Source organism: Rousettus aegyptiacus, unplaced genomic scaffold, assembly GCF_014176215.1.
Source record: "Rousettus aegyptiacus isolate mRouAeg1 unplaced genomic scaffold, mRouAeg1.p scaffold_m13_p_4, whole genome shotgun sequence".
Lineage (NCBI taxonomy): Eukaryota > Metazoa > Chordata > Mammalia > Chiroptera > Pteropodidae > Rousettus > Rousettus aegyptiacus.
In genome coordinates this window covers 23,973,536-23,992,952 of record NW_023416307.1, presented here as the reverse complement: position 1 = coordinate 23,992,952, position 19,417 = coordinate 23,973,536, and the positions used below count along the sequence as shown (strand labels likewise).

General features: G+C 32.1%; 1 protein-coding gene and 1 non-coding gene across 2 annotated transcripts in view; both read left to right on the top strand.

Annotated features, from left to right (window-relative positions):
- KPNA4 (karyopherin subunit alpha 4) overlaps positions 1-18,915 on the top strand; it is a 52,747-nt gene extending 33,832 nt beyond the window's left edge. The window contains exons 11-17 of the mRNA XM_016149119.2: positions 2,085-2,216; positions 6,252-6,380; positions 7,761-7,865; positions 11,217-11,288; positions 12,446-12,608; positions 14,995-15,089; positions 16,906-18,915. Of these exons, the coding sequence (XP_016004605.1) occupies positions 2,085-2,216; positions 6,252-6,380; positions 7,761-7,865; positions 11,217-11,288; positions 12,446-12,608; positions 14,995-15,089; positions 16,906-17,004 (795 nt within the window). The 3' untranslated portion in view covers positions 17,005-18,915. The remainder of the gene's footprint in view (positions 1-2,084; positions 2,217-6,251; positions 6,381-7,760; positions 7,866-11,216; positions 11,289-12,445; positions 12,609-14,994; positions 15,090-16,905) is intronic.
- LOC118602372 lies at positions 6,581-6,913 on the top strand. Its single transcript, XR_004950709.1, has one exon.
- Positions 18,916-19,417: the final 502 nt, after the last annotated feature.

Genomic DNA, 19,417 nt, shown 5'->3' with positions numbered 1-19,417 from the left:
GATAAGCTCCTTCATTCCTTTACAGTAAAGTTTCTAGGGTAATACCTTTTTGCCAGGATCTCTCTAAAGCATATGCAACGAATTAAAGTTAGAATTATGCTGTATCAAGCAGTGACATAAGGTACAAAATTCATTAGATGAATATAATCTTTTTTATAATGATATATTGTTAGCTCCAGAAAAGTCTAGAACCTTTAAAAAATACATAAGCAATTTTTGGTTTTGGCTCCTTATAGCCAAAGTCTTTGATTAAATTATAAATTTTAATGTTTTACTTTTATAAGATTTCCAAGAAAGATTAATCTCAAAGTTTATATCTCTACCAGAAAACCACATATCTCGATTGACCTTATTCAGAGATGTATTGTGTTCATTACCTCTGTTTACAATAATCCAGTTGAGAGTGTAACTTTTATTTTACTTTTGATATAATTTCTCAAGCCAGTTTGCGTTGTTCTTTTTTAGTAGCACATCTACTAAGCATAATGTTTACTAAGTCATAATGTTTACTAAAAATAAAAAAATTTTCTTAGGTAAACACTTAGCAAATTCTTAAATTATGCCTTTCAGAACTAAAAAGTAAAATAAAAACAAAACTGCTTCCACAAACCATAAGAGAAACATTTAAATTATACTGTAATTATAATTCATAAACTTACCACAGAATATTAACTTTGATATAAAAAGTATATATGAGATTGAGTCTGATTTTGATGTGAGCATATAAATGACATATTTATTATTGGGCCTTTAAAAAAATGTCATTTACAAGTAACTTGAAATTTTTTGCCTGTATCAACAAATTTTGGCATATGTTGATATAGGGGAATAAAAGTAAGTTACATTTATAAGTTGAAATTTAGTTGTTTCACATATTTTGATACTATTGTATGTGTATGAATTTTCTCAGTCGTCTTCTTTTTAGGAAAGCTAGAAATATATGTAATGGGTAAAGGAGGTCACATGAATAAAATGAGCTTTCATAGAGCTTTCTTAAATTCCTGAAAGGAGCAGTAGCAAAGTGTTGTTTTCTTCTAGTAGCCTCTTGGCTGTTTTAAACATATCATTGGTTTGGGATTTAAAATGATTCACACTTTTCTAGCTTGCCTGTTGACACTGAGTCCATATTCTTAAAAGACTTCGGGAGTAGATTTCCAGGCACAATTATCGTTCCTGTTATCTTTGTAATAATGTATTATTTATGTAGCAGTTTAACAATTTGTCATATGTCTTTTTGGCTACAACTATTAATTAATATTTAACATGCAAAGAAAGATGAAACAATGGCCTGATATACTTTAAAATATATCATTTAAAATTACAGGCTTTTTTTTTTTTAATATAAGTTAGAGTTTTGGGGGGGTTGTTTGTTTTTTGGTAAGTAGTTTTGGCAGCTGGTGTAAATTATGTATGTATGTATGTATGTATTTATTTATTTATTGCTTTGAACATGGTTTTTGATTATAAATTTCATAGGTTGCTTTTAATGTCTGGATCTGCGGCTGTGGGAGATTTCCACTATTTGGGAAGTTGCCTCTAGTTTTATAAGGCAAAGCAAAGTGGTTGGACAAGGTGGAACTACTATAATCCTAATACTAGAGTACTGGTTTTAGACATACCTGCGTGGTACTGATGATACTAGAAAACACCTTGAATTTTCCGTCCAGCCCAGATGTTTTGAGCTGGTGTGTATGTTGGACACATTTGTTTTTTCCAACTGTATACATTTACCACAGTATCCTTTGGCCTGTTATCCTTCAGTATGAACATTTGGGGAAAAGAATGTATTTTCCTCCTATTTCAAGTGCTATGTAGTGTGTTGTATCTTAATGAATTAAGATTGGATACTAGTCTGTGATTGGGATCATACTTAACCTAAACATTCTGAATGTGACTTAGAGATGTATATGTTTGATACAGACATTCATAAATGATTTTTAGTATAATAAAGATTAAGATTCCAGTGAATTGAGGTAAGAGAAAAAGAATGAAGGTAGCAGAACAATCATAGATTAGTCTGTATGGTTGAGAAGTATTAAAATAAAATATTCAAAGCCTATTTGAATTTTCATTTTCTTCATTAGATATTGGTAGATACAGTCTGGGCCCTCTCTTACCTTACTGATGCTGGCAATGAACAGATACAGATGGTAATAGACTCTGGAATAGTCCCTCATTTGGTTCCTCTGCTCAGCCATCAGGAAGTTAAAGTTCAGGTGAGTTTGTTGTTGATAAAAGCATAAGTTTTTCTTACCACTAATTACTTTAAACATGGCATTCAAAGATGGAAAATTTCAGTAGTTTAAAGTTTTTAGTCAAATAGCAACAACATATTTGCGATGGAAAGAGTGAGTTATATCCCCATTTTAAAGGTGGAGAAAATAAAATTATTACAGGTCAACAAGAACAACCTTCCCCCTCTCCCAAACCATCCCTGATTAAAAAAAAAAAAAAAATAGGCAAGTCAACTCCTTTGTAAATTACTGATTAATAATGTAGACCTTGGGTACCATCAGAAACTAGTATTGATACTTTTATTTTTCTACTCTTCCTGTTTTCTTTTTTTCTTCTACTCTCCCAACTTTTCTTATTCTACATCCCCATTATCCTTTTTTACTCTGTTCTATTGCACTTGGCAAGTTTAGTTAATGCTTAGCTTCACTGGCACTGTGATAAAGGCTTTGTACTTAAATATGCTGCTTCCTAAATTGTCTCCTGTGAATTATTTTAAATATTTTTCTTTAATTCTGTTTTATTCTTTTATTATTTTTAAACTCTTCTACATATCCGAAAATTATTTTTAGTTCGTTGCTTTATCCCAAAGAACCTACATCTAGAAAGAGCCAAAAAAGAGAGAGTGAGAAGTTCAGACAAATATAAGGAGTAAGTGTCAGACTACAGTGGTAAAGGGAGATGTAGCAAGCTCTGCCTACTTTTCTGAGGTAAATAGTATGCTTTAATCTTATGATGACTGAGCATCTACAAAGCACAATAATAGCATAAACTGTTAACCTAATTCACTATTTCTCAACCCTGCCGGACATTGAAATCAACTGTGATGCTTAAAGAAAAAAATTTTTTATATTTCCCTTGCTCAAACTCTAGAGATTCTATTTCAGTAAATCTGGGCTATTTCTTAGAAAGCTGGGCTTTAAAAAGCTCTTTAGATGATACTCACGTACAGTAGAATGGAGACATACTGCCTTAAATTTTAAAGCACTTTAACGATAAAGGGAGCACTTTGCTCAATTCAGAAAGCATTTTTTTTACATTAAAAAAAATTTTTTTCTTAATTATTTATTTTTTATTATGGTGACATTGGTTAACGAAATCCAGTGAGTTTCAGGTGTACCATTCAACAGTAAGGCGTATATATCTTGCATTGTGTGTTTACTACCCATAGTTAGATTTCTTTCTGTCACATGTTTGACCCCATTTACCCCATCTACCTCCTCCCCACCCCCCACCCAGAAAGCATTGATTAATAGAATAGTTTGTCATTTAGGGGTATCCGTGGCTTATTTTAAATATTCATACTAAGTGTTTATTAATAAGTTTGCATTTCTTAATTGTAGTGCCTATATCTTGGTATAGGTTTTTCGTTTGTATTTTGTTTTTGTTTTTTCAGAGTATATCTTCAGTTCTAATACTGGACTTAATTGAGAAAATAGGGCTTAGAATTTTTCTTTAGCTTGCTCTCAAGAAAAGTTAAAGTTCTATACATTACCTGATAACTGATAGAGATTTTTAAAAACCTTTTCAATTTTCATACCATAATTTAGGAAAATAGAATAGTGTAATGACTTCCATGTGGGTTTCCTCTGTATCCCTGCTTACTCTCCACCCCTGCAAATTATTTTGATGCAAATCTCTGATATGTAATTTCATCCAGTGTGCTTCTCTAAAAAGAAAAGCAAAGCTATGTTTTAACATAACTATAATATCATTAGAACACTTTTAAAAAATGTTCATGTTAAAATCCAGTCAGTATCTAAATTTTATTGATTGCTTCATATTTTCTTTCATAGTTTGACCAAATCAATATCCAAACAAGGTTGACACATTGCATTAGGTAGCAGTGTCTTTGTGTTTTTGTTACTCTACAACTTCTTTTTTTTCTTTCCTCTTCTAAATTTGTTTGTTAAAGACACTGGGACACTACCAAACATTTTTGAAAGAAGTTAAAGACGATCTAAATAAGTGAAAAGACGTCTATGGATTCATGGATTTGGAAGACTTAGTATTGTTAGGATCGCAATGCTTCCCAAATTTATCTACAGATTGATTGCAATTTTTATTAAAATCACAGGTGCCCCCCCCTCTTTTTTTTTTGCAGAAACTTACACGCTAATCTTGTTTCTGCAAAATCCATATAGAAATACAAGGGGCCCAGAAATAGCCAAAACAATCTTAAACAAGAACAAAGTTTGGGGATGTCTCACTTTTAAAACCAGAGTTAACAAGACTTTGTGATACTTGCGTAAAGGTAGATATATAGATCAATGAAATAGAACCTAGACTCTAAAAATAAATCTACCTATACATTTATGATCAATTGATTTTCAACAAGGATGCCAAGAAAATTCAATGAGTAAAGAAAAGTCTTTTCAACAAATTGTGCATCTTCAACAAATGGTGCTGGTTTCCCATAAGTAAAAGAATGAAGTTGGAGCCCCACTTCGTATCATATTAAAAAAAAAAAAAAGTTTAAAATGGATCAGACATCTAAATGTCAGAGCTAAAAGTACAAACTTCTTAGAAGAGAACATAGGTGTACATCTTTAGTTCCTTGGATTAGGAAGTGGTTTCTTAGATATAACACCACAAGGGACAAGATAAATTGGACTTTACCCAAATTTAAACTTGTGCTTCTAAGGAAATGAAAAAACATACTACGGACTAGAAGACAATATTTGCAAATCATATATCTGAAAAGGGACTTATATCCAAAATACATAAAGAACTCCTTCAACTCAGCAGTAAAAAGACAAATAACCCAATTTAAAAATGGACAAAAGATTTAAATACAGTTTTGCAAAGAAAGCATACAAATGATCAATAAACAACGTGAGAAAGTTGCTCAACATCATTAGTCATTATGGAAACGCAGTATCGCTGTATACCCACCAGGCTGGCTATAAATCAGGAAGACAGTAGTAACGAGTGTTGGCAAGGATGTTAAGAAAGTAGAATCCTCATGCACTGCTGGCGGAACTGTAAAATGGAACTCTTTGGAATATAGGTCAACAGTACCTCAGAAAGTTAGACGTAGAGTTATATGACCTGGCACTTTCACTCTTGAATATATATACCCAAAGGAACTGAAAACACATGTTCACACAAAAGCCAAAAAAGTAGAAACAATCCAAATGTCCACCAACTAATGAATGGTTAAATAAAATGAGGTATATCCATACAGTGAAATATTCTTTGGCCAGAAAAGGGAATACGGTACTGATAAATGGCTACAAAATTGACGGACTTTGGAAGCATATGTTAAAAGAAGTCAAACACAAAAGGCCACCTATTTTATTTTAATTATATGATAAGTCCAGAATAGGCAGTTCCAAAGGGACAGGCATAGTGGTTGACAGCAACCTGGGAGTGAGGATGATGGGAGTTATACTAGTGAGTACAGATACCCTTTTTTGGGGGATGATAAAAATGTTCTGGGATTATATAGTAGTATGGGTGCACAACTTTGAATATACTGAAAACCACTGTGTGCACTTCAAAAGGGTGAATTTTGTGTTACATGAATTATAACTCAAATTTAAAAAACTGGGTTGTTTGTCTTGTAGAAGGAAGAGTTAGCCACAAAAAACTTTATCTTATCTTAACAAAATAATACAACTAAAGAAAAATAATTGATAACTCAAATTCATGTGATAGTGAAATCTCATATATTAAATAGATTTCTTCAGAGAGGCACTGTTTTTTTGGTTAACTTATCAAAACACTGAATCTAAAGTCAAAAGTACTACCTTATTTTCTTTATGGCCCTAATTATTATCTAAAATTATTTGTTTATTGATTTCTACAAAACTATAAGCTTCATAAGACCTGGGATTTGTGTCTGACATATTCACTCTTCTCTTCCTAAATCAGTGTCTGGCACAACTTGCTCAAAAAGGATGGGTTGGCATGAATGAATAAATGAATGAATGAATGAATGAATGGACTGTATCTTTTATAACCTTCTTATAACTTTCACGTAGAACAGCATCTCATTAAATCTTTTCATGTTTCAGACTGCCGCACTTCGAGCTGTGGGCAACATTGTTACTGGAACTGATGAGCAAACACAAGTAGTTTTGAACTGTGATGCTCTGTCACATTTCCCAGCCCTTCTGACACATCCCAAAGAGAAAATTAATAAAGTAAGTATTTTTAAATACTATCTAATAGCATATAAAATATCAGCTTTCATTTGTTAAATTAGGGACTAAGAACTATCTATAATGATAATATAAGCTGTCATTTAGACATCATGAGAAGATAAAATAGTTTACTCTTTGTAACATGTCTTAGTATATGATTTTTCATAAATCAATTGTAAACAGCACACATTTGGCTCTCATGGAAATGATGAAATAGAGATAATTGGGTGTCAAATGTATGATTGGATATTTTTAAGATGTAAGTTAAGTAATCTAGTTCTAAGATTTTATAGATTCTTAATAGAGTGTGTGTGTGTGTGTGTGCGTGCATGTGCCTGTTTGTGGAGGCTATGAAAAGGGGGCACTGACTGGTGATGCTGATATTGGAGTGCATCTGAGGCTGTTGTAGAAACACATGGGTTGTTGATTACAACATTGCCGATGATTATTACCCAAGAACAGCTCACCGAAGTAGCCTGGCACCCTAAAATCTCTAACAGGTTCATTAAATGTGGTCCTGTGATCTGATCCAAAAGAGCCTACTGCACACTAGCTAATACTAAGTTTTTGGAGTAAAACTTGCTTTACTAGTTTCTTAAAATGGAGAAAGTGTTTCCCTTTAGTAAATTGATAAATTTATTAAGTTTGATAAATTATAGTAATGTCCTACATAGGATGTTAAGTAGATATTTTGCTTTATTTCATGCTAACTGGTTTCAGTACGTATTTATTTATTATCTATGAAACTTGTGAAAGACTTGTAAACATCTTGGCAAAAATAGCACCATTGTGGTGAAAAGGGTAGCATTAAAAGATCATTAAGGTAGACCAGCAAAGCAATCCAACATCTGATTCTGCTTTAGCTCTTGAGAGAAGTGGTGCAGTGAATGACAATTACAAATAAGTATATTTAAACAATACACTATTTCATTTTTCGTATCTCAGTTATCATGGGTAATTGAGATTTATCTTCTTTGGTTAGGACTCTTGATCAGAATATAATAGAAAATAAAACACATTATATGAAGAGATGCAGGGATGCCGAATCTTGCCTACAATAGTTTTAGAATTTGTATTCCAGCTCATCGACTCTTTAGTATTTATTTATTCAGCCAACCTTTTGAGTCTTTGTGTTTGAGAAATTGCTTTCAAGAATTTTCTAGAAGGGTTAGTTCTCTATAACTCGGATTAGGGCCGTTAGCAGTTTGTCCAAAGAAAATATGAAAAAGGCACAGAGGAGTTGAGATTACTAAAATTTTTATTATGGAACTCATTCCATAATAAAATCATTTGGACATTGTAGTGAACGTGAGTTTTTTTTCAGTTCAGATGCAGATTTTGTTTTTTAATGAGAAATATTGAAGGAATCTTGTTCTACAGGAAGCAGTATGGTTCCTCTCTAACATCACCGCAGGAAATCAGCAGCAGGTTCAGGCAGTAATCGATGCCAATCTTGTCCCAATGATAATACACCTTTTGGATAAGGTAAGAAAATCATCTTGTATGTGTCTGAGTAAGAGTACAGGGGTTTAAATTTAACAAATTATGTAGCTGTATTCTCTTCCATTTATTTAATTAGAATCTATATAGTTGCATAAATATTACAGCAAAGTGGTATTAATATTAAAACTTTTTAAACTCAGCAGTTTTTATCTATAAGAAACATTTCAGCAACCCCAACCCTTCCTCTGTATCTTTCTTTTATCAAAATTACTGTTATCCTGGGATTTATTAAATATTCATATTATACTACGAATTATACATGCTTGCATATCAATCTAAGCATTTTAAATATATTATTTAATACTGTGAGTTAAAAATTATCCCCATTTTACAGATGAAGAAACTGATATAGACAAATAAATTGCCCAAGATCAAACAGCAGGTATGCTGTTTATTCATATGCTACATGTATCATATCTCATGTATACATTAATATTTGAGAAAGAGACAATTTAAAATGTCACAATCACAGCATGAGGGTTTTTTCTGAATACTGATCTGTAATTAAAGAGACAATATCTATCTTATTTTCCTCCTTGTTTAGTATACATTGGTAATAGAAGCTACTTTCCTATAACCTGGTAGATCAGGCTTAGTATTTTAGGCAAGAATGTTTAAGCACTACTCTGCGTTTCCTAATGATTCACATCAGGAGACACATAATATCTATTCTATATCTGGTGACATTAAAATTGATGAGTGAGCTCAGGTGTTCTCAACCTACTACAGCTGCTTATTATAAAGTTACCCATCAGTCTTTCTAATGGTTTTGGGGCATTCAGTGATGATCATTGCCTGGATCCCTTATTTTACCAAGAACTACAAAATGGCAACTTTCTGTCATTCTTTATGGATTAGCCATTATTCTTCAATCAGGAGCTTTTTCTTTCCACTATTGGTTTATACAGAAGCATATTTCATATAGGAAAGGGAAGATTAACACTTAATTCTTGCTCATTATCACAATCTCAAAAGGAGACTAGGGTAGTTTTTAGCGTCATTAGGAAATTATGGATTTTTAAATTTCTTTTTTAAGTTTTAGTTCATTATGGTTCTTTCTGACACTCTGGTTGTTCCTTGACCAATGGGTACCTCTTAAATTTGTGTGTGTGTGTGTGTGTGTGTGTGTGTTTGTGTGTGTTGTGTTATGTTATGTTATGTTACCCAAGTAGTTTTTGAGAGCTTCCTGTCTTTTGGATATGACTTGATTCCCAGGCTTATCTTTTACACTTTCTGACCTCGACCTTGAATGAACTGTTTCTCTCAAGTGTTCCTTCTTGTAGCAAATGATATTTAAGGATCATAGTTCAGGTACTAAGGATGATCAAAGTTGTCATTGTTTCTAGGCCTGAGAGAAAAAATAGGTGAGGTGTTTTTTTTGTTTGTTTTTTGGGGGTTTTTTTTTTTGGAAAGTGAAAAATATATTGTAATGTGAACATGAGAATTTGTAAGAAATAAATCATGAATGAAAGTATTTTCACTTCTTTGATTTCATATTTTCATCTCTTTTATGGTGCAATCTTCTATTAAAATAACAAGTCCACATTGCCAGTAACATGACTCTGTCATTTCTGAGATTTCTTTGAGGGTTTTTGTCTTTGGCATATAGTCCATCAGTGATGTACTTAAAAATAATGTGACACTTGAAATAATTCCTGTATGAATGGTTAAACCACCAACTTGATACACTTTTATTTGTTTTTTATTTGAGAAAATAACTTTAGCTTTTTTTTTTTTTAATTTAGTTTCTGGTTATATAAAGCATTTATATGATTTCTAAGTAAGAAACATGTACCTTATTCTAGGTATGTACACAGAGGTCTCACTTATATTTCTGTCTATTTCTCACTGTTGTCTCCATTTCTTTACAGATGATCATTTTTATTAGTTTTTGGTTTATTCTTCCATTGTTCTTTAAGTATAAACAAATGCCTATGTACATACCTAGTTCCACCCTTCCTTACATAAAAGGTAGACTTCCATATATTCTTCTTGCATTGCTTTTTTAAAAATATTTTTTAAAAAATATATCTGATCACTCCCATGACACTACATAGAGAGATCCCTTATTTCTTTTTTTTTTTTTTCTTACTCTTGTTACAGCTGCATAGTGCTCCACTATATGGATGTGCTATAATGTATTCAACCAATTTATTATTTTGTGATATTTAAGATGTTTCTAGTGTTTTGCTGTTAAGTAGTACTTTAAAGAATAGTTTGTAAGTTTTTTTCCATATTTTTTGCCAGGCTATATTTGGGATTACTAGATCTACAGATAGTCATATATGTAAATTTTGCTATATAATGCCCACCCCCCTCTATAAGGAGTATGCCAGGGGGTAGGGGGAGGTAGATAGGGGTAAAAGGAGTCAAATATTTGGTGGCAGAAAGAAATTTAACTTTAGGTGGTGAACACACAACACAACATACATATGACATATTATCGAATTGTATACTTGAAGCCTATTTGATATTATTAAACAGTGTTGCCTCAGTAATTTCAATTTTTAAAAAAGGGCTATGCCATTTTGTACTCTTACCAGCCTTACTGACACAGATAGTTGGGTTCGATGAGTAGATACCTCACCTGCAGTTTTAATTTTCATTTCTATTTACATACTTTTTTTCTCAGTATATCATAAGCATTTTTCCATGTTGCTAGCCTTCTTAATATTTAATAACTGGTTATTATTTCATTCAGTAGATTTATCGTAATTAGTCAATTATTCCCCTGTTGGTGAGAATTTTAGTTGCTTTTACTTTTTAACTATTAAGTGCTACTAAGACATTATATGATAGAAACATAATATTACTTTGTTTTAAATTATTGGTAAGTTCTCAAAGGTGAGATTACTAAATCATACAAATGACTTTTTAAATGATGTTTAAATATATTTTTCAATTTGTACTTGAAAGGCAATATATGAGATAATGTTTTATCAAAGTCTTATTAATTTAGGGCATTATCATTTTTAAAGCTTATATGTTTAAAAGAATATTTTCACTTGATATTTCTTTGATTAAAGTGAAATTGTACATTTTCTCATATTGTTTTTTACTAATTTTATTTTATCCCTGACTTCAATTAATCTGCTATTATTTAACATTAATACATATCATTCAATTTGGTGCTAGCAGACTTTACAAAAACAAGTTTCCTTTTGTTGAGGATAAATTGGGTCCAAAGATTTATCATAATAAATAAAAATTATGTGTGCTGCATAGAGAAAGGCTAGAAGTAAACCTGAGGGGAAAAGCAGTTGAAAAATTTCAGAAAACATTTTTCCCATTTATCTAATGTTGCAGTTTGTTTCCTTTGCTTTGCTTTTACAGGGAGATTTTGGCACTCAGAAAGAAGCTGCTTGGGCCATAAGTAACTTAACAATTAGTGGAAGGAAAGATCAAGTAAGTTCAGCTTTTATTTATTTCTCAAAACTGGTAAAATAACAGTATAGGTGATTTAAAGTTTAGGTTTTAGTAAATCATAATTTAAAACAATAGCAAGGTAACAGACATTCTGTAATTTTTTTTCAGATGAAAGTGTCACCTTGACTTCTTTGAGTTATATTGCATAGATAAAATATAAGTGTTCTCTTTTCAACTCTGCCTACAGGAATTTTCTAATCCATTGTAATATCAAAGCACTTGTAGTCAGGGTTGTTGTTTCCCCCACTCCCCCTTTAACAGTAGTAAGAAAAAAAAATAAGACTTTTTAGGTGAATTGAGCAGAATGAAACTGGCTCACAGATTCCCCTAACAAATGAACAACAGAATTTACCAGGCCCTGTGTAGAAACTAAACTCAACAAAAAGACTTGGAGTAGGAGCTAAAGTGAGGAATGTGAGGTCCCTAGGGCATAAAATTTAAAGAGACATTCACTCTGAGTTGGGCAAGTGACATTGTGTTAACTGGCAAAAGAAAATGAGTTTTAAAGGTCCCAGATATGTTTCGCAGGTAGTTTAAAAAGGTAAATTTGGAACTGATAAACAATAAACTGATAATTGTCGCAAATAACCTGTTGACTGGTGGTGAGCAGTGAATCCACTTAATTACAAATACAAGCAGACTATAAATATAATACATGGAAATAATAACAAAATAGAAAAATGATAGAAAAATATGAAAATATTACAGACCAATAGAATAATGAATTGAAGGTGGCCAGGAATATGAGGCTACTAAAGAGCTAATGGATATACTCACATTGAACAATTAGTTTTTTAAAATGTCATCCAGGCTCTTAACTAATTTTTTAATTTCTTAATATTAAAGGGGAAAGGGTCTTTGAAAATACTACTTTCAAAGTAGTACTCCTTGTGGCAAAGAAATGTTTCCTATAAAGTTGAGTTATTACTTCATTTTCAACTTTATTTTTTCTTCTAAGTTCAAGATAAATTTCATGAAAAAGAAATGAGGGTTGGGTTAGTATAGTCTAACTCAGCATGTGAGAGATGAGGTCATATTTCATGCTCAGAATTTTAAAGTCAGAATTTTTCCAATGAAATAATATGATATACAACGTTCACTTGCCTTTATTATATCATAGTGTTTTTGTTCGTCAGGTGGCCTACCTAATCCAACAAAATGTTATTCCACCTTTTTGCAATTTGCTGACTGTAAAAGATGCACAAGTTGTACAAGTAGTACTCGATGGATTAAGTAATATATTAAAAATGGCTGAAGATGAGGCAGAAACCATAGCCAATCTTATAGAAGAATGTGGAGGTAAGTTTATTATAAGGTATTATTACACATTTTAATATTTTTTTAACTATTTTCTGACTAATATAGCATTTCTGTATTTTTCTGTCTTCGATAATCAAGTAACAGAATAAAGTAAATACAATGTTCTATATGTATAGTTCTGCTCAGCTTCTTGCATATGCTTTAGGTAACTGAATTGCTGCCATATAGAATAGGCACTGTACTCTAAGGTACTTGGAAGATGTGGTAAACAAGACACAGTTTTTGCCCTCAAGACATGTAGTCTAGTCATGGAGATAAATATGAACTGATTTAATGTGCTAATTACCCTAATAGAAATGTACAACAAAATGAAATACCTAATCCATCCTGGAAGAAGCAGGAAGTGACACCTGAGCTGGATTTTGAGAGATGAATAAGGATTAATAAAGTAAAAAGGGATGAAAGGTGTTCCAGGCAGAAATAACACCATGAGCAAAGTCTGAGGTGAGAAATCGCATTCAGCAAATTATAAGTAGTTCATTGTTGCTGAATCACAAAGTTTGGTGTAGAAACTGCCAAAAGATGAGGCTTAAGACATAGACAATAAGCAGGCTCCTGCAGTTTTATAAGCTCTGTTGCACAGCAAATACTTTATTCTATAGGGCAGTAGTTCCCAAATCTGGCTATGTACCAGAGCCACCTGGAATGTAAACAACACATCTTATTAGCTTTCTAGAATTAACAAATACACATAACGTGGAAGCCTCAGATGTGGCTGTGGGACAAAATGTAAATGTTATCAACCCAGCTGAGCATAAAAGTAAAGGTATTTCTGACAAAAGTTGAGAAATAATGAAGGGAGAGGTAACAAGAATAGGAGAACCACATCTTCAACTTACTTAGTGGAGGAGTTCAGAGGCTTGAAAATGAGTAAGAAATAAGTATTTTTAAGCGTATTAAAATGACATGGAATAACAAAAAAATAATGTGTAACTAAGATAAGAACAGAAGATGGAGAATAGTGTTAGAGAACTAATTAGGTAGTGAGTACCAGAAAAATTTTTCAAAAGCATCATTAAAAATAGTTTACTTTTTTTACCTCGTGAACATTTTAATTATGAAATTTTTATTTTTACATATTAAATTTAAAATATAGATCTTGAACGTTGCCTAACTCACTAGAGATGAGGCCCAGAAATCTATATCTTATAAGCTTCCCAATGGATTCTGCCATAGGGTATGAGAAGCCACTGGAGGATTTTACTTGGTAAGCCATTAGTATGTTTAGATGGAGCATGAATATCAGAGGAATGGGACTCACAGGAGACAGGAAGCAGGAAACTAGTTAAGAAAGTATACAGTAAATGAAGGCACTGATGAGAGAGACGAAGGGGAAAGCACAAGATTCAAGAAATGGATAGACTGAAGTTTTTGAGATTTGATTGTAGAGTATTGAGGGAAAGGGGAATTTAGGTTTTCTCTCAGATTTCAAATTGTTGTTATCGCCAACTAAGCACAGAGAAGAAAAAACAGTTTAAATGAGTAAAGGCAAATAGCAAATTGTGTTATGGACAGTTCTAGTTTTAGGTACCTGGTAGAATTTTACATCCTGGTAGAATTATCATATAGACATTTAAATTTTATACATCTGAAGCTGTAGATGTGCAGTCCTCGGCCTACATTAGCAGCTAAATTTTTTAATCGAAGGGCCCAATAAGTACCCAATAAGTACAGTGTATAGAGTGAGAAATGAGCCCAAAACAATTTCTGCCATTTAAGGAATAGAGGAGGAACATTCATGAAAGGGCAATTTCACTTTATTTTAGAGACCTTAAAATTATTAGTCCTACAAAAGCAAAGCAAGATCTAATTTGCATATCAACAGGTTAAGTTTATATGTATCTGGTGTTTTTGCCTAAAATTTAATAAACTCAATGCTTACAGGAAAATTTCATTTTCCCCTGAAATACTGTGATCTTAATCATTTTACATTATTCTTAACAGATATCTTAACATTTGTATATATTAATCACCAGTATTTAAAATTTTTTTTCATACATACTGACTAGAAAAACTTGGCAGATACTAGAAAGAAACAATCTGCTTTTAACAAAGAGCAATTTTACATGTTATTATTCCTTATAAACATTGGTTGTATATAGTATTCTGCTGAATAGATACATGTTTCATTGCTAACTTAATCATTTATATGCATTTAAGCCACTCAGGTTGTTAAATTTTTTAAGATAAATATGCTGTATCTTTGTGCATAAATCTTTTTATTTTAAGATTCACCTTTTTAGTAGATTCCCAAAAATTGTAGATTTGCAATTCAAAAATTGTATTACGTAGTTCCAAGATTATAACTTTTTTGACACTACTTTTTAAATACTACCATTGTTTCACTTCATAAAATCTCTTGCAGGACTGGAGAAAATTGAACAACTTCAAAATCATGAAAATGAAGACATCTACAAATTGGCCTATGAGATCATTGATCAGTTCTTCTCTTCAGATGATGTATTTAATAACTTTCTAGTTTTCTTGGTTTTATGTATAAACATAAGTCTGGATGAAATAATATAGTAAGCTAGGACATATATGTATATCTTTGGGGGGATGGAATTAAAATAGATATGACAGTATTGTCACTTATTCCATAAACAATTATTTTAATACTTTAGAGTCTCTCAGGGCATTCAGAGGAGCACTAACTCTAATGGCAAAAAAAGTTAAGTATTTTTTTTGACCAAGGACAGGTCAAGCTTTATTTTCAACTTGATGTCTTTATAGTTCTTACATTTTATATTTTTAATAGCATAACATGTTTATAAATAAAACAATGTTACTTGTATATCCTAGAATAAATCCTTTATGACAATAGTTAATATTTGACTATATACTGTTATTTTTAGTTGGTGACCAGAAACAAATATGAAGATAGATAAAATCCAAATAATAAATCAAGAAATATAAGTTACTGTATAACATAAGGTATACAAAAGTATCTTCAGGTGTACAAAAGTATCTTCAGGTTGTCAGTATATGGTAGTTGAAATTAAAGCATTAACTTATTTTTAGTATTGCCTCTTTGGAAAAGTAAATTTAAAATTAAAGCAATTATTCCTCAGAAGATTTTAATCATTAAATACAGCTACCAGTAAATTTCTTGAATGATTTTCTCAGCTCTTTAAAGAATAAGTCTTACACCACAAACTTTTCCACATTCTCAAAAAAAAAAAAAAATGGAATATCATTACACATTTTGTTAAGCATGTATAGTTCAGACATTAATACCAGACAAAGACAATACCATTTACATGCCACATAATGGCATTTCAGTCAGCAATGGACTGCATATATGAACCTGGCCCTATAACATAATGATGGAGCTGAAAAATTTCTATTGCCTAGTGACAACAAAGCCATCACAACGTTGCACCACAATGCATTCATTACTCAAGTGTTTGTGGTGATGCTAGTGTAAACAAACCCACAGCACCGCCAGTCTTATAAAAGCAAAGCACATACAATTACAGTAGTGAGTTATATCATCTAGGTTTGTTTAAGTGTACACGCAATGATGAAATCACCTGACAACACATTTCTCAGAACATATCCCCGTTGTTAAACAGTACATGACTATACTAGAAAATTGTTGAGTCTTAGAGAAGGTCAAGTTATCTAGATTATCAAGTTCGTTAGATAATCAAGTCCTATATAGAATATAATGCCAGATAAATAAAATTTAGAAAAAGCATATTTTTTAAGAGTGGCCTTTATCACACATCTTAAAAGTTGGATTTTTGGAAGTCCTAATTTGCAATTACATGTATACAAGGCCTTATAATTTCTACTATATCAACATGCAATTCTCTTATTCTCTGACATTGTGAAAGAATAATTTAGATGATACACATATTTATAGGAACTACGCTGTAGGCTCATAATTTCATGATATTTCAAAAAAGAACCTTTAGAAATAAAGCGTATAGGATATTATTTATCCATTATTACAGAGCTATTATTAATGTCATCAACTTTATTTACCCAGGTACAAAGAAAATTATAGTGAGCATCCTCTCAGTTTAAGATGGAGAACCATCTCCAATTTATTACTTCTGTTTCATTCTTTTGGAAAATATCCATATTGTTTCCTCTCATTTTGGTGTCCTTAAGAAGAATCCTTTACAAAATATTTCAGCTTTCTAGAGGGATGGTAGGACAATGTTGGCACTTATCATCTCTCTCATACATTTTTAGGGGGAAATGGGATAGTACTATAATGCTATTTATGTATACTTCAAAACTAATCATCTTTTTTTCTCCCTCTTAGATTGATGAAGATCCTAGCCTTGTTCCAGAAGCAATACAAGGTGGAACATTTGGTTTCAATTCATCTGCCAACGTACCAACAGAAGGGTTCCAGTTTTAGAAAGATGTTGTGGAAGTTAGGTACAATGCAGCACTGAGATATATATATATATACATATATATAAAAAGGTTTGATCCATCAAGCTTGGCTCATGGGATCTGCTGCTGCATTAAATCGGGAAAGAAAATGTGAAGATTTCATTTGGAATCACAGAAAAGGCCCAAATGAGGTCAAGATGGCGAGTGGGTGCGAATGAGAATGAGTGGCAAAATGTAACGAAAACTTTACATGAATGCTTATTTAGGTTGTTCAAAGTAAAAAGGGCTACAGGTCACAGATCTTCAGTGCCTGAGAAGGAACATTGATTGACTTACTCTATATCAATTGAGGGTAAAATGCAGTACTGTCATCTTCAAGCCTTGTAAGCATAAAAGAGAATAAGATGCCCATATAAGTGAGCCAAGGCCTTGCTATGAAGCAGTGTGTGAATGGACAATGTTGAATGAATGTCTGGCTCAGTGATAGAGAGCCAGGTTCATCTTTCAAATCTAGGGCTCTTCACTCATGAAGCAGACTCCTAGTCCTGGAGTGACTGTGTACGAGAGTATGGTTGTGGTGCTGTATGTGAACGCATGCAAGCTTGATTCGCCTTCAGGGGGCTGATAACCTAATAAATCATCAAAATGAGATCATAAGTGTTAATGTACACTGGACACGAAAACAAAGACCGGTTTAGCAGCAGACATTGGTTTACTCTGCAGCCTGTGTTTTCTATTACCCCTTCCCTTCTCCCATCCCTCTCCTTTTTTTTCTTTCTTTTTTTTTTTTAGGTTTTTTTTTTCTTTTTTTTTGTTTGTTTTTAGTTTTTATCTACTTTACCTAGTATGGCTTTTTAGTTGCTTCTCAAGTCAGAAAACTTTTCAGGAAGGTTTCCCTGTGCATTTGCACCAGATGAATGTTTGATGCTATGAAAAGCTTTCCATATCATCAAAACTAATTTGTGTAGATTTTTGCATGGAAAAAAAATCATAAATTTCCCTCAAAATAGAATGTGTTGCAGTACACAAGTTGCCATAATAGTATAAAACAGTAAAATGTGCTTTAAAAAGCCATCCTTTTCATTTTCAGAGATAACATAAAGATCTTTGCATGAGGTAAATCTACAGCATAGTTCATTTTTAGATTTTGTTGAGTCCTGTAAAGAAGAAGAAGAAGAGTTTCAGTTGTGGTAGAATACCGTGCTGTGTTTAAATGTTATTTGTTTTCAAACTTTGTTTTCTATGAAAATGATATGGAAACTTCTAAAATGGAATTTGGTGCATATGTACTGCTGAATAAAGACCGATGAAGAGGTTTGAATAGATGTACAAATCAAGTAATGGTTTGAACCTTTAATAATATGCCTAATCTGTTCAATTGTTTTAGAATCTTTTTATCTTAGATGTAGGCAGCCATGAACAATCTATTTTGAGCCACTTTAGGGAGAAAACTTTGTATTTTTAAAACTTGCATAAAAGTTATGCAAGTGGTTTTTATAAATTGGAATAATACCTCAGTTTTGAGGTTATGCACACTAAATTAAATGTGACATAAATTAATTTGTACAAAAAGAACTCTTTATAAGGTGGCTCATTGTAGGAAATCCTGTGCCTTCCCCTTTGAGCACAAGTGTTGCATGAACAACAGTTTGCTATAAGAAACATACCAGATTAGCCACCATTAGCATCTATATCTACTTTGTGTTTAAAAATCAACTGGTAATTCTGAAACACTGTAGAATGGATAAAAATTATTTTGTGATCATAACTCTTTGTTGAACTAGAGTATTTTTGCAGCATTCCTTGTCATCAAAAACATGGTTAAAGTTTAAAACTAGAAGCAGCAGAAAACTAGCTTGTAAAATTTATCCTAGTAGAGTGCAGGCTAGGCTGTCTTGGGGAAATAAACATTAAAACTTAAAGCAATGTTTTACATGAGGTGTGTGTGTGTGTGCTGTCCGGATTTTTTTTATACGTATTAGTGTAAAGTTCGAGTATAACTCAGTGGATTATATTAGCTTATCTCTCTTAAGCTTTTGACCTAGAATCAACATAACAGAAGATAATTCTTAAATTCTGTAATATCAACATAGAATTAATATTCTAACCCACTGAATTTGTTCAGGTGACACCATCTGTGCTTCTGCTTTCTCCCAGTCCAAACCAAGGTTCTGACCTCTCTCCATTCTTCCACCAAAATGGACTGATACAGACAACTTGAGCTATATTTTGAGTATATACTGTAATGTCAACATATGGTTCCAAATAATAGATAGCATACAAAGCATAGGTTTTATAGGAGACTTAAGTTACCACGAGGTGAACATTACAATACTTTACATAATTTATGTTTCTTAGTAAACAAAAATTTGGTTCAGAGTAAGCTAATGAAGTAGTAGGCCAAATGATTTTACAGAATAATTACCCTTACATAT